The following is a 14,115-nucleotide window of genomic DNA, read 5'->3' as shown; positions in this document are numbered from 1 at the left end:
ATGTACGTCGTGAGCCGTGGCTGCTTGCGGCAGGGGCAAGATGAGTCAGCCGCGGGATGCCAATCAGATGCAAGTCCATTAGACCGAGGATCAACTCAACCATCCATCCACTCTCCCGAAGACCAATCCAGCCCTGCAATTCGCCTCTGCGGAGAACAGGTTCATGTCAAGGCCGGTTGCCAGAGGGTCTTCCCGTACGGAGTACAGCAAAGCATGACGATACCGGCCCGTATCGTCGCTGTCCTTTACGTCTTTTCCCGCTGAGCCGAGCCTTTACCGGGGAACTGGCCCTTGTGACGCATAGCCATGGCTCGTGAAAGCGTCATAAATACCAATCCCATGCTTTTTTTTGTCTTAATTGCTTGTGATCTAGCTTGAGGAGCTGGTCTTTTTTCTTCTTTCAGCGATCTTGTGTATTTTCTTTTCTCAATTCTCCGTTCCGAAAAACGAAACGGATTCTCTTTTGTATATATACAAGAAGACCAGGAGGATATATTATTAATAATCTAGAACAGAATACCTCCTTTTTTTCGGCTCCATTGGCTTGATTAGATTGATCGCCTTCTTCGGATCAATCGATAATCACTAGTGGCATTGAATCTATAATCAGCCTGATTATATCCAATTCTTGTCATAGTATCTTGCAGCCAACATGAGCGCCCACGACCTGGATCTGGAAGACCAGAAATACTGGGATGATGTCAACGCCGTCAAGGAATGGTGGAAGGACTCGCGATGGCGATACACGAAACGCCCCTTCACCGCGGAGCAGATTGTCGCCAAGCGCGGAAACCTGAAGATCGAATACCCGTCCAATGCGCAGGCTAAGAAGTTGTGGAAGATCCTCGAGGAGCACTTCAAGGTCGGCTTCATCTTATGCGTATGCACGATGATAAGTACTCGCTGACATCTGATGCTTAGAACAAAACCGCCAGCTTCACCTATGGCTGTCTTGAGCCGACGATGCTCACCCAGATGGCCAAGTACCTGGAAACCGTCTATGTGTCTGGCTGGCAGAGCTCATCCACTGCTTCGTCCACCGATGAGCCTTCTCCCGACCTGGCAGACTACCCCATGGTACGTTGAGAGCGGGGGAAAAGTTGTCCTCGCAGCACTGGGCTGACAATATACCACCTAGAACACCGTGCCCAACAAGGTCAACCAGCTCTTCATGGCCCAGCTCTTCCACGACCGGAAGCAGCGTGAGGAGCGCATCACCACCCCTAAGGACCAGCGTCACAAGGTGGCCAACATTGACTACCTCCGACCTATCATCGCGGATGCCGACACTGGCCACGGTGGTCTGACTGCTGTCATGAAACTGACCAAACTTTTCATCGAGAGAGGCGCTGCCGGTATCCACATTGAGGACCAGGCTCCCGGCACGAAGAAGTGCGGGCACATGGCTGGTAAAGTGCTGGTGCCCATCAGTGAGCACATCAACCGTCTGGTCGCCATCCGCGCCCAGGCCGACATCATGGGTGAGTGGGATCAAGTCAGAGGTACCATGAAATGACTTGCTGATTGCAATCAGGAACCGATCTTCTCGCCATCGCCAGAACTGACTCTGAGGCTGCCACCCTGATCACCTCGACCATCGATTACCGGGACCACCCGTTCATTCTCGGGTCGACCAACCCGAACCTCCAGCCGCTCAACGACCTGATGGTGGCCGCTGAGCAGGCTGGCAAGACCGGAAGCGACCTCCAAGCCATCGAAGACCAGTGGCTGGCGCAGGCTGGCTTGAAGAAGTTCGACGATGCGGTGATCGACACCATCAACGCTAGCTCGTTCGCCAACAAGAAGGCCCTCATTGACGAGTACCTGCAAGCCGCCAAGGGCAAGAGCAACAGCGAAGCGCGTGCCATCGCCAAGCGCATCACTGGCGTGGACATCTACTGGGACTGGGACGCCCCGCGCACCCGGGAGGGCTACTACCGCTACCAGGGTGGAACGCAGTGTGCCATCAACCGCGCGATTGCCTATGCGCCCTTCGCCGACCTGATCTGGATGGAGACCAAGCTGCCGGACTATGCGCAGGCGAAGGAGTTTGCCGACGGGGTGCACGCAGTGTGGCCTGAGCAGAAGTAAGTCTCATAAATATCTGCCCGTCTTTTCATTGTGTGATGGATGATGCTGACAGGCGACCTAGACTGGCCTACAACCTGTCGCCATCCTTCAACTGGAAGAAGGCCATGCCTCGGGAGGAGCAGGAGACGTATATCGAGCGCCTGGGCAAGCTGGGCTACTGCTGGCAGTTCATCACGCTGGCCGGTCTGCACACGACGGCGCTGATCTCGGATCAGTTCGCGCAGGCGTACGCCAAGCAAGGCATGCGGGCGTACGGCGAGCTGGTCCAGGAGCCCGAGATGGAGCGCAAGATCGACGTGGTGACGCACCAGAAATGGAGTGGTGCCAACTACGTGGACAACCTGCTGAAGATGGTGACCGGAGGTATCAGCAGCACCAGTGCGATGGGCAAGGGAGTGACGGAGGAGCAATTCAAATGAGCACGGGTTTTCGTTTGAGAAAGTTTTCGTTTTTCCTGTATCTACCTGTATTTCATATCATATGCATGTATGTACTTGATCCATAACGAGCTATCGTCGACTGGCCTATATAGCGTTGAGTCTGGTCCATTATTATTTGATTTCAACATGATATGCTTGTCAAAGCAGTTTCAGGATGTCCGTCTTGCTGACTGCCGAGGCATGCCGGCCGCCAGTCATGTGTCGCCCGCCGTGATTGGCCCGGCCCGGCTGATCAGCGTCTCCCGCGTCTCCGCACGAGCTTCTCGTCGTGGAACTCGGCGCATGCACTGCTGCAACCTGCTGCGAGTCCTGGGGAGACTCGATTATCCTTATTTAGCTCTCCTCCCCCTCTCCTGCTGGCCGGCATTTATTCTATCTACACTGTTGACTCAAATGTGAAGTTGGATTGTGTTCTCGGACCATCTGTCCAGCTACGCCGGATTTCCTAGGATCTCGAGATCGACTCTAGATAACCCCCCCTTTTCTTTAATTAATTAATTAATAGCTGCCTCACCATGGGTGCCCCCATCGACATTCCTCCCCTTCAGCCCACGCCCGTCGACGACATCCGCGCCCGGGTCGCCAAGGTGCGCGCCTCGTTTTTCGAGCAGAAAACCCGTCCCGTGCAATTCCGTCTCGTCCAGCTGCGCAAACTCTACTGGGCGTAAGTTGCTATCACTTGGCATGGTCGCCGATGAATCCGTGCTGATGTTGTTTCAACGATCGCAGACTGAAGGACAATGAAGACCGCATGGTCGAAGCGCTCCGCCGCGATCTGGGCAAGCCCGTGTTCGAGTCGTACATTTCGGAGATCGGATGGGTTCAGAATGACATCGTGTTTGTCAACCGTCATCTCGAGAAGTGGGTCAAGGATGAGCCGGCCCCGGACATCAGCTTCATGTTCAAGTTTATGAGTCCCAAGATCCGGAAAGATCCCCTGGGCTGCGTCCTGGTGATCGGCGCCTTCAACTATCCCTTCCAGTTGACGCTGGGCCCCGTCATCGGGGCCATTGCCGCCGGCAACACCGTCGTCATCAAGCCCAGTGAGGGTGCTCCGCACAGCGCCGTCGTCATGCAGGAGATCCTCGAGGCCGCTCTCGACCCGTCGTGCTATACTGTTGTGCAGGGTTCGGTCCCGGAAGTGCAAGCACTTCTTGCAGAGCGCTGGGACAAGATCTTCTTCACCGGCAGTGCCAATGTCGGACGTATTGTCGCACAGGCTGCTGCACCAACCCTCACCCCCGTTGTGCTCGAGCTGGGTGGCATGAACCCGTCCATTGTGACTCGGAATGCGAATCCCCGGCTCGTGGCCCGGCGGATGCTGTGGCCCAAGGTCATGAACGCGGGTCAAGTCTGCACGTCGCAGAATTACCTGCTGGTCGAGAAGCCGATCCTGCCGGCGGTGATTGAAGAATTCAAAAAGGCCTACAAGGAGTTCTATCCCAACGGTACCAAGAACTCCCCGGACTATTCGCGGATCGCCAACGAGCGGGCCTTCCGTCGGATCAAAGCCATGATCGACAACAGCAAAGGCAAGATCTTGCTGGGAGGCACCATGGACGAAAAGGAGCTCTACATCGAACCCACCATCGTCCAGATTGACTCCCCGGAGGATTCGATGGTGGCGGAAGAAAGCTTTGGCCCTCTGATTCCCATCCTGCCGGTTGACAGTCTGGATGAGGCGATCAAGATCGCCAATAAGATTCAAGACACGACGCTGGGCGTCTACGCTTTCGGAACGAAGGAAGAGACTGAGAAAGGTATGCGATCCAGTTCTCTGCGTATGCACTCATATTGAGATACTAAACATGTCGTCTAGTCCTTGCGTCCACCCGCTCGGGAAATGCTGCCCTCAACGATGCCCTTTTGCACATCCCCACTCTGCCCTTTGGTGGTGTAGGGGAGAGCGGTGTCGGTGCATACCGCGGAAGAGCCAGTTTCGACACGTTTGTGCATCGCCGGCCTGTCACCAACACGCCTTCCTGGTTGGAGGGTCTGCTTTCCATTCGGTATCCACCATACGCGGGCAAGCTGGCCAAGTACAACGCGTCGTTCAATCTCGCGCCGGATTTCGACCGCGAGGGGCGCAAGAGCCGGCTCACCTGGTTGCGATGCCTGCTGACGCTGGGTGGAGGGACACCCAAAGCGGCGGCTGCTCGGGCTACTGCTGTTGCAGTTGGTGAGTAGCATTTCCTTATCTATTATGCTTTCCTTTTTTTTTGCCTTTCTTGTTGTTATGCACATCTCTACTATGCACATCTCTACTATATCTGTTCTCAAGTTGTTCAAATTTCTTACTGTCCTTTCGTCAGACAAAGACAAGTGAGAGATGGAGTCGAAGTCGGTCACGAAGGCTGGTCGTTATCTTGAGCGGTGGATTTATCTTCACGGGTACCCAGTTGATTATCTTTTTTTTTTTGACATCTTACCCCTACTATTCCCCCTTAATTTTTTCTTTTTGGTCAAGAGCAGAGATACCCATACCGATACCCATTGCCCAGCTCTTCTTGGTGCACTTTTTATATACCCTATTTGTTGAGTCCAAGCACTTTCAAACGAACCTTGGATTTTTGTTGCCCCCTTCTACTTTTCGACTTTTTTCTAACGACATCTCTTCAACCTCCACTTCAGTTCTCTTCCTCGTGAAACGATACCTGGAACACCGCCAGTCGAAGCTGTGATTGGTCTGTGATCTATAATCTAACACCCGCCCGCTGCTTAAGCGCTCTTTCTTGATGGAATGTCATATGTAAAATATCGGACAAATCAAATAAAAAGAATCATATCATTCATCATCAGAGAAGATATGTGATTACCTTCCCCCCCCCCTTTTCTGGATAATAATAATAATAACGGATGGATGGATGGATGTTAGATTAGATGTTAGGTATATTATATTATATTGTGCAGTACTCGATGGAATAAATGAATGGCTCCCCCCCCTCCCTCCTTTAAAAAAAAGGAAATTTTTGTGAAACTACGTCAGAATGGATTGGAATTGACGGTCACGGTCGTAGTCATCATCATCATTATCATCATCCATCGTCATTATTATTTTATCTAATTTAGATAGCATAGTCAAAACCGTACATTACATACATACATGCGTACATGCGTACAGTACATGCGTACAGTACATGCGTACAGTACATGCGTACAGTACATGCGTACAGTACATGCGTACAGTACATGCGTACAGTACATGCGTAAGTACTGCGTACAGCAAACATCCAAGTCCAATAATGACCAGCTAACACCGCCTTTCGACCCCCTTCCGGCTCACGCACAGATATTTCACCCCCTTGTACGGCCGCACTCCCTCGCCTAAACCGCGGCTCCGGCGCGGGTCGATGATCAGACTCTCGACCCGGATCCCTGAGGGTAGCCAGCCGCGGACGGAGAACGAGACGGTCGCCGAGGTGGGCATCAGCGACGCCTTTAGCTGCGCTTTGCGTGAAGAGTCATTCTTCGACGGTGCAGAAGGCGGTTGTGGTGGTGGCGTGGGCGATGGAGAAGGCTCTTCAGCCGCGTCTGGTGCAGCAGCGGAAGACGAAGCCTTTTTGGAGCGGGATTTCTTCGATTTGGAGGATTTCGTTTTGGATGACTTGGACTTGCGTTGTTTGGTCGGCTTTTCATTCGGATACGATGATGATGTGTAGGTCGTCGGGTCCTGCTGGTAGGACTCGGCGTCGTAGTAACCCTGCAGCATGTTCGCGTTGGCGGTCATTTCTGCTTCCGTCTCGTCGAAGACGTCTTCCTGGTGGCCGACGACAGTGCAACGTAACGTTGCTGTCCCGGAAATCGACCCTGCATCCTTGGTCGGCACCCGCCATTCCAGAAATTCATCTCCTGGCGAGTAGTTGGCTTCACCCCGGCTCGGGCGCATATCGGTGATATTGCGGACCGCCTTGGGGATGGGGACATGCACGACGACTTCGTCGAGAGCGGGAGCAGAAGAACTGCCGCTGGTCGAGCTTCCACCTAGGAACGACGGCGTAGACGTGCCGGATCCGCTGCGTCCTGTGCCGTGTCGGAACGACGCAGTACTGCCGGGAAAGTTGGTATTCAGAGTCAAGCGAACTTCAAAATCCGTCCCATTTGGCCCCAGCATCTTCTGCACATCGACAAATGCTGGTAGGAATAATTTCTCCATGTGAGTCGGGGGCTTGTCCAGGCCCGGATCTATTGGAAGGAGGTCGGTTTCGTAACCCGCGAGGATGAATCGGCCGTCCGGAGGCACAAAGCTAAGCTCACCTGGCCGCTCTCGCCATCGCGCGAGACGCACGCAGGGATGAAAGACAGGAAGTTCCATCTTGCGGGAGATTCCTTGCTGGCCTGCCGGAGTGGTCAACGTCAGGACCAGATCTGGCACCCCTGATATTTTTGCAGTGAATGCGATCGTGCCCGACGCCAAAGCGGAAATAATTCTTCCTGACGGTGCAATCGTCACGGATAGCGATTCAATGATATCGACGTATAGTTCATTGGAGGTATGGCGTACACCTGGCCGTCGCCATGGAATTGCCGGCCCGGAAGCCACATTGGCCGCCGGAGATAACGATTGTTTTAGCGGATTCGACGGTGCGAGAGCTGGCGATGAAGTCCTGAAATGATGCGTCAATACGACTGCCTTTGACTACGCGCAATCTCGTATACGTATGCGAATAGCATATATACTGACCCTGACAATCCTACCCCGCCGAGCAACTTGTCCACCCATCCCGGAACCTCCACGTTTTCTTGCAGAGCATTAATCTCCGTGTTACACACCAGCCCCGCATCGCACATCTCCGTGAGCAGCTGCGCGACGACATCATAGTTGGCCTGCAGCTTGGTCGAGAGCAAGGGCGCACCGATAAACTCCTCCAGCACGTCGATCACCCGGTGCAGGAACTCGAGGACGAGCAGCGGGTCGGCGTCCACATCGCTGGGAGACAGGAAGAGGAGGTTGGAGTGCGTAATGGAGAATACCGTGACCGGCGGAGAGGCGCCGGGCAGGTAGAGCAGCGAGGGACGCGGCTCAGGGTGGGCGAGATAGAGTGGGATGAGGGACGATGCGGAGGGCGGCCGGGAGCGGTACACATGTTCTAGGATCGGGACACTACGTTGAGGTCAACAAGGATGCGCTTCGGAGGTTATGTACATGGGACATTCGTACTTGTGCTCGTCATAGATGTAGAGCGCCTCGACAGCGCCGCTCATGGTGGCGGTTGGATGGAGTCCACGAAGTCGGCGTGGAGTCGTCTGTTCATGACGGCGGCCAGCTCGAGCACGAGACACGCATTCTGCCGCTCTCGCCCGCCTCCGCCCGATCGCCCAATACGATCGCAGCACAGACCATGGATCCAACGCTCCGGATACTCTCGAGGCATTTGTTTATAGACGAGGGCTCTACTCGCGGTCGCCCGAGGGAGCCAACTAACCGGCTCTGGGAAGTCAATAGGTCCAGGGCTCCCTTGTTTCTATCGCGGTAGCCGACCAGTTCATCGCGTTGCTCCGGCTTCCGCCTTCCTTCATCCGACCAGCCACAATACAGCCATGGTACCCCCGAAGGACAGCGCCCCCTGGCAGATGAAGCCAGAGGAGGTGGAGAAGGCGCTGGCGGGGGAACAGTTTGATGACTGCATGGCTTGCAGAGTGACCGGTATGCGTTTCCCGAAGCTTTCGAGCCATCAGATATCCTGACCAGAGTTTCTTTCTCTTCCAGGCTCTGTGGCATTCATTGGACTCGGAGTTTACAGCTACGTTACCGGCATGCGGAACCTACGACGGCAAGAAAAGGCCATCATGCAGAGCCCGACCAAGTACAAGATGGGCTCGCGACGGCTGGGCATCGCGACGATCTCCGCTTCGTTGATCGGAATGGGTCTCTGGAGGGCTTTCAACTGAGCGGGCATTCCGTTCGCTACTGTCTTTATGATCTCTTGTAACATAGGCATATACGATTTTCTATTAGATTTTCTATTATTTACAGAAGAAACTCCACTGTACTACGAAGGACTCAGAAGACATGGCAAAAGAGTGCAAAACAGCACGATGCATCACTGCCACTCGGGTATCATGCCATTGTATATATCGGAGTAGTCTATCGGTATAATGATAAAAAGATAGCAAAATAGAGAATGCCATAAAAATGCGAAAAAAAAAGATCATGAGACGTAATCCCCCAACGATGACGCTAACTCCCCCAAGTGCTTTAGAATTCCGACCTCCCTCCCAACCAGTATCAAGATAGCAACGTTATCGTTCCGTCATTATATCACTCTATGCGAAGCGTCCTCGCTTGCCGCCTCCGAAAAACTCGCGTCCGTTCAGCCCCGAGATGTCGAAGAAGTCAGGGAACTGAAGTTTTCGCTTCGAGCCGATAGTCGTGGATGGTTCCCTTGTCGAAGATCGCCCAGTGTGACGAGACGGGTTGTTGAGACGATTGGGAGCTCGAGAATTGCGCGGCATAACCGATACACTAACGGTCGAAGGTGCTTCCTCTTCAGATGCAGAGTTGGTGGGAGCACTGTCGGATGTTTGCATGTCGACATCCTGAGATGGAAACTGAGGAAACTGAGGCCCGGCAGTAAACGTGAAAACGGGTGGCCTGGCAAAGACGTTCGAATCGTCGGTCTGCGTCATGGCGGACTGCTGTTCTGGTTGTGGGGGCGGCTGCTGCTGCTGCTGCTGCTGCTGCGCTGGCCCCAATTCTCCTCGTGGAGGTGACGTGGACCGGGAAATCTGCCGTGAACGGTCGGCTTCAGGATGCTCTTTGCGGCTCATGATGGGAGAGGAACTCCTGGCTCGTTTATCATCGTCATCGCTGTCGCTGGCTGTGGCGGCCGTTCCGTCTGCTCGTTCCGTCGCCCATTGTCGAACCTTCCAGCCTTCCCCGTCACCCAGACCAAGATTCTCCCGATCTAGAAAGTTGAGAAGGTCCTCAATAGCCTCCTGATACCCTGCCTGCCTTGCCTGTGCTTGGTCCGCGACGGCACTCTTGTATAAGTTGGTCACCGAGAGGGCAGCTGTCTTGAACGCCTGCAGCAGCTGCTCGGGAGGCTGAGGATAGGGGGTAGAGCTCGGAAGAGAGGTGTTCAAGGATCTCATAGAATCCATGGCGGTCGAATTGGTGGTATGAAGAGAAAAAACAAACGAAGCAAGTCGATGACGTTGCTAGGAGAAGAAAATGCGGTGGTCACTCGAGGGGTGGCCACGATGGCCCGTGCCCTTAGAAAACGACAGAACCGTCGAGAGTGAGGGGCTCGAGTGGATCACAAGCAGGACAGACACAATGCAGATTGCAGCCGGACCGGAGGGCAGAGGAGAACCTCTTTAGATTAATTGCGGTTGCAGGGGTAACTAGGAAACGAAGGAACCTGGGAGCAGCGGAGGGTGCAGAAGAGCAGCGTCAGCGCAGTTCCTGGTCAGCCAGTAGTCGTTGGTCATGTGTTGCGGCAGCCCTGCGGCCCTAGAACATTTTCCTTTCGTTCGGGGCGAGTCGACGGGCTGCGTGGCATCACGTGATCACCCTCGCGCTCGGAGAAACGCTCTTTCCGCCACTGGCTGACTCAGCAGGCCCCCGCCAATCATCGCGCGTTGCGGCCACGCGCCTGGGCCTTGCCCGATTAAATTCCATTTGCCATCAGCGCGACTGTCGGAACCCTTCTCTCCTCCGCTCCCTCTCTGCTCGCCCAATCCCTCTGGATCAGTCGTTGAATCGATCCCGATCACCTCCTGGCGCGCAGTCAACGGGATCCACGGGATTCAACTACTGTATCTGTGTGACCGTTTTTGTTGTCTCTGTATATTGTTCTTCATTGAAAGGCTTATTGATCTATATCTCTATTGAGCTGTACGAGCACGTACTGCGCCTTCGCGTACACGGCGTGATCCACCGCCGAAATGGCACCCTCTCGGACTGTGGCGCCAGAGTCGAATCCGCCGTCTCAGGCGGACACTCCCATGACGGATGCAAACGCGGAGCCAGCGACCAGCATCCCGGTTGATGCGGCAGATACGTCCATGGCGGATTACCAAGATACCCCAGACTATACGGACTCCGAGACGAATCCAAACACTACAACAAGCAGCATTGCAGGCGATGTGGTGCACGCTGACGGGCGTAAAAAGAGATCAGAGGCCTCCCAGCTGCGGAAGAGCGTGCTGGGCAAGAAGCACGGGCGGCTTGATGAGTCCAAGGAAGATGATTCGATTAGAAGATTCCGTTATCTCCTTGGCTTGACAGATCTGTTCCGGCATTTCATTGAGACGAACCCCAATCCCCGGATCAAAGAGATCTTGGCTGAGATCGATCGACAGAATGCGGAGGAAGCGGCCAAAGGCAAAGGTGCCTCGCGCAAAGGAGGTGCCAGTGGGGAGCGGCGCCGCCGAACAGAGAAGGAAGAAGATGCGGAACTGTTGAATGACGAGAAGCTGGGCGGCGAAACGACGACGGTCTTCCGCGAGTCGCCCTCTTTCATCAATGGAGAGATGCGTGACTACCAGATTGCGGGTCTCAATTGGCTCGTTTCGCTCCACGAGAACGGTATTTCTGGTATTCTTGCTGATGAGATGGGTCTCGGGAAGACCCTTCAGACGATCTCCTTCCTGGGTTACCTGCGACATATATGTGGAATCACCGGACCGCACCTGATCGGTGTTCCGAAGTCCACGCTCGACAACTGGAAACGCGAGTTTGAGAAATGGACGCCCGATGTTAACGTCCTGGTCTTGCAGGGTAGCAAGGAAGAACGCCAACAGTTGATCAATGAGAGGCTCGTCGACGAGAACTTCGATGTCTGCATTACAAGTTACGAGATGATTCTGCGAGAGAAATCGCATCTTAAGAAGTTCGCGTGGGAGTATATCATCATCGACGAAGCCCATCGTATCAAGAACGAGGAGTCATCCTTAGCTCAGATCATCCGGCTCTTCCACTCTCGGAATCGTCTGCTGATCACTGGCACTCCGCTTCAGAACAACCTTCACGAATTGTGGGCCCTACTGAACTTCCTTCTCCCAGACGTCTTCGGTGATTCGGAGGCCTTCGACCAGTGGTTCTCGAGCCAGGATGCGGACCAGGATACGGTTGTGCAGCAGCTGCACCGCGTGCTGCGACCGTTCCTGCTGCGTCGGGTCAAGAGTGATGTTGAGAAAAGCTTGCCACCGAAGAAAGAAGTCAACCTTTACGTAGGCATGTCCGAGATGCAGGTGAAATGGTACCAGAAAATCCTCGAAAAGGATATCGATGCCGTTAATGGCGCTGCTGGAAAACGGGAGTCGAAGACCCGTCTGTTGAATATTGTGATGCAACTTCGCAAGTGTTGCAACCACCCATACCTTTTCGAAGGTGCTGAGCCGGGGCCTCCTTATACCACCGATGAGCACCTCATCAACAACGCTGGCAAGATGGTCGTTCTCGATAAACTGCTGAATCGCATGAAGAGACAGGGGAGTCGCGTCCTCATCTTCTCTCAGATGAGCCGTGTCCTCGATATCCTTGAGGACTACTGCGTCTTCCGAGATCATAAATATTGTCGCATCGACGGGTCGACGGCCCATGAAGATCGGATCGCTGCGATTGATGAATACAACAGGCCGGGCTCTGATAAGTTCATCTTTCTGCTGACTACCCGTGCGGGTGGTCTGGGTATCAACCTCACTACAGCGGACGTCGTAGTGCTCTATGACAGCGACTGGAATCCGCAGGCAGATCTGCAAGCCATGGACCGTGCCCATCGTATCGGCCAGACCAAGCAGGTGCATGTTTTCCGGTTCGTTACGGAGAATGCCATCGAAGAAAAGGTGTTGGAGCGTGCAGCCCAAAAGCTGCGTCTTGATCAACTCGTCATCCAGCAGGGACGCGCCCAACAGCAGACCAAGAATGCTGCGTCCAAGGAGGAGTTGCTGGGAATGATTCAGCACGGTGCTGCAGATGTCTTCAAGACAAAAGGCCCTATGGGGACATTTGCCGGGGGCAACGAGATGTCCGAAGATGATATCGATGAGATCTTGCGAAGGGGCGAAGAGCGTACGGCCGAACTCAACAAGAAATACGAGAAGTTGGGAATCGACGATCTTCAGAAGTTCACATCCGATAATGCCTACGAGTGGAATGGGGAAGATTTCACCAATCGCAAGAAGGACATTGGTCTCAACTGGATCAATCCTGCCAAACGGGAGCGCAAAGAACAATTCTATTCCATCGACAAATACTATCGACAGGCGCTCGCTACTGGGGGCCGGACTGCTGAGTCCAAGCCCAAGATGCCCCGCCCCCCGAAACAGGTTACGATTCATGACTGGCAATTCTATCCGCCCGGTCTACAGGATTTGCAGGAGAAGGAGACGGCCTGGTTCCACAAAGAAATTGGCTACAAAGCTGTCCTTCCGGACGGTCCCGAGGAAGATCTGAGCGAACGGGAGGCGGAGCGCGAGCTGGAGCAGCGGGAAATCGACAATGCGGTTCCTCTGACGGAGGAGGAACAGGCGGAGAAGGCTCGAATGGCGGAGGAGGGGTTCTCCAACTGGAACCGACGAGATTTCCAGCAGTTCATCAACGGATCTGCCAAGTTCGGCCGACACGACTACGAGGGGATTGCGACGGAGGTGGACAGCAAAACGCCCGAGGAGGTCAAGGAATATGCCAAGGTGTTCTGGAAGCGGTACACTGAGATCCAGGACTACCCCAAGTACATCCGCGTGATTGAGCAGGGAGAGGAAAAGTTGCGGAAGATGAATCACCAGCGCAAGATGCTTCGCAAGAAGATGGAGATGTACCGCGTCCCCTTGCAACAGCTCAAGATCAACTACACGGTGTCCACCACCAACAAGAAAGTGTACACGGAAGAAGAAGATCGATTCTTGCTGGTGATGCTAGACCGGTACGGCGTCGATGGCGAGGGGCTGTACGAGAAGATTCGGGATGAGATTCGTGAGAGCCCCTTGTTCCGGTTCGACTGGTTCTTCCTCAGCCGCACGCCCGCCGAGATTGGTCGTCGGTGCAACACGCTGTTGAACACGATCGCCCGCGAATTCGAGGCATCCGAGGGCAAAGCGAACGGTGACAGTGGCAAGGGTCGTGTACGTGAACGGGAGGAGGAAGATGGGGAGGACGAGGAAGTGGAGGCGCCAGCGAAGAAGAAGTCTAAAAACGGAGTAGTGGTATGTTTTTGAAATTTCACTGATCTTTTGCATTAAGTGCATCGCTAACCTCTTTCGCCACAGAACAAGAAGGTCAAGGCCGTCAAGGGGTCCAAAGGCACGTCGGCATCGGCATCCCGAGCAGCCAGCGTCTCCTCGAATGCAACGGCCTCCAAGGGCAAGGGAAGAAAGAAATAATGTAATAGATGGGCAGGAAGAAGTGAATGTTGGCCGATTTTTCTGACCCGGGTCGATGGTTACTGGTCGATGATCGTCTCTCTGTGTGTGTTGGAATGGTCTTTGGTTTCATCCGGTCTGGCGTTTAGTTGAGGTGATTAGATGCAGATATGATCTGCGGGCTGCAGCGGTTTGCTGTTTTAATTAATTCTTTTTACTATGTGTAGTTTCGATTTGTATGGATGTTTATGGGATGCGTCATGTCGGGTTGAGGGTATGA

General features: G+C 54.0%; 5 protein-coding genes across 5 annotated transcripts; 3 read left to right on the top strand and 2 right to left on the bottom strand.

The window, feature by feature from the left end:
• Positions 1 to 652: 652 nt before the first annotated feature.
• On the top strand, positions 653 to 2,510 carry T310_4392 (Isocitrate lyase; the record flags this gene model as incomplete). Its single annotated transcript, XM_013472763.1, has 5 exons — positions 653 to 880; positions 922 to 1,077; positions 1,139 to 1,481; positions 1,535 to 2,087; positions 2,153 to 2,510. 5 exons carry the CDS (start codon positions 653 to 655, stop codon positions 2,508 to 2,510), a joined length of 1,638 nt encoding a protein of 545 aa, XP_013328217.1.
• A 536-nt stretch (positions 2,511 to 3,046) lies between these two features.
• Positions 3,047 to 4,901, top strand: T310_4391 (Aldehyde dehydrogenase; the record flags this gene model as incomplete). Its single annotated transcript, XM_013472762.1, has 4 exons — positions 3,047 to 3,195; positions 3,261 to 4,291; positions 4,351 to 4,710; positions 4,813 to 4,901. 4 exons carry the CDS (start codon positions 3,047 to 3,049, stop codon positions 4,899 to 4,901), a joined length of 1,629 nt encoding a protein of 542 aa, XP_013328216.1.
• Positions 4,902 to 5,508: 607 nt separating this feature from the next.
• On the bottom strand, positions 5,509 to 8,365 carry T310_4390 (AP-3 adaptor complex subunit mu; the record flags this gene model as incomplete). The annotated part of the gene is made up of 6 exons (XM_013472761.1): positions 5,509 to 5,591; positions 5,635 to 5,744; positions 5,819 to 7,135; positions 7,213 to 7,632; positions 7,955 to 8,192; positions 8,299 to 8,365. The coding sequence occupies 6 exons, from the start codon at positions 8,363 to 8,365 to the stop codon at positions 5,509 to 5,511; spliced, it is 2,235 nt and encodes a 744-aa protein (XP_013328215.1).
• A 430-nt stretch (positions 8,366 to 8,795) lies between these two features.
• Positions 8,796 to 9,632, bottom strand: T310_4389 (uncharacterized protein; the record flags this gene model as incomplete). The annotated part of the gene is made up of 1 exon (XM_013472760.1): positions 8,796 to 9,632. The coding sequence occupies one exon, from the start codon at positions 9,630 to 9,632 to the stop codon at positions 8,796 to 8,798; it is 837 nt and encodes a 278-aa protein (XP_013328214.1).
• A 786-nt stretch (positions 9,633 to 10,418) lies between these two features.
• On the top strand, positions 10,419 to 13,856 carry T310_4388 (SNF2 family helicase/ATPase; the record flags this gene model as incomplete). The annotated part of the gene is made up of 3 exons (XM_013472759.1): positions 10,419 to 11,705; positions 11,742 to 13,679; positions 13,743 to 13,856. The coding sequence occupies 3 exons, from the start codon at positions 10,419 to 10,421 to the stop codon at positions 13,854 to 13,856; spliced, it is 3,339 nt and encodes a 1,112-aa protein (XP_013328213.1).
• Between the last annotated feature and the right edge of the window lie 259 nt (positions 13,857 to 14,115).

Source organism: Rasamsonia emersonii (genome assembly GCF_000968595.1).
Source record: "Rasamsonia emersonii CBS 393.64 chromosome Unknown ctg1118621760111, whole genome shotgun sequence".
Lineage (NCBI taxonomy): Eukaryota > Fungi > Ascomycota > Eurotiomycetes > Eurotiales > Trichocomaceae > Rasamsonia > Rasamsonia emersonii.
This window is presented reverse-complemented; position numbering and strand designations above follow the sequence as displayed.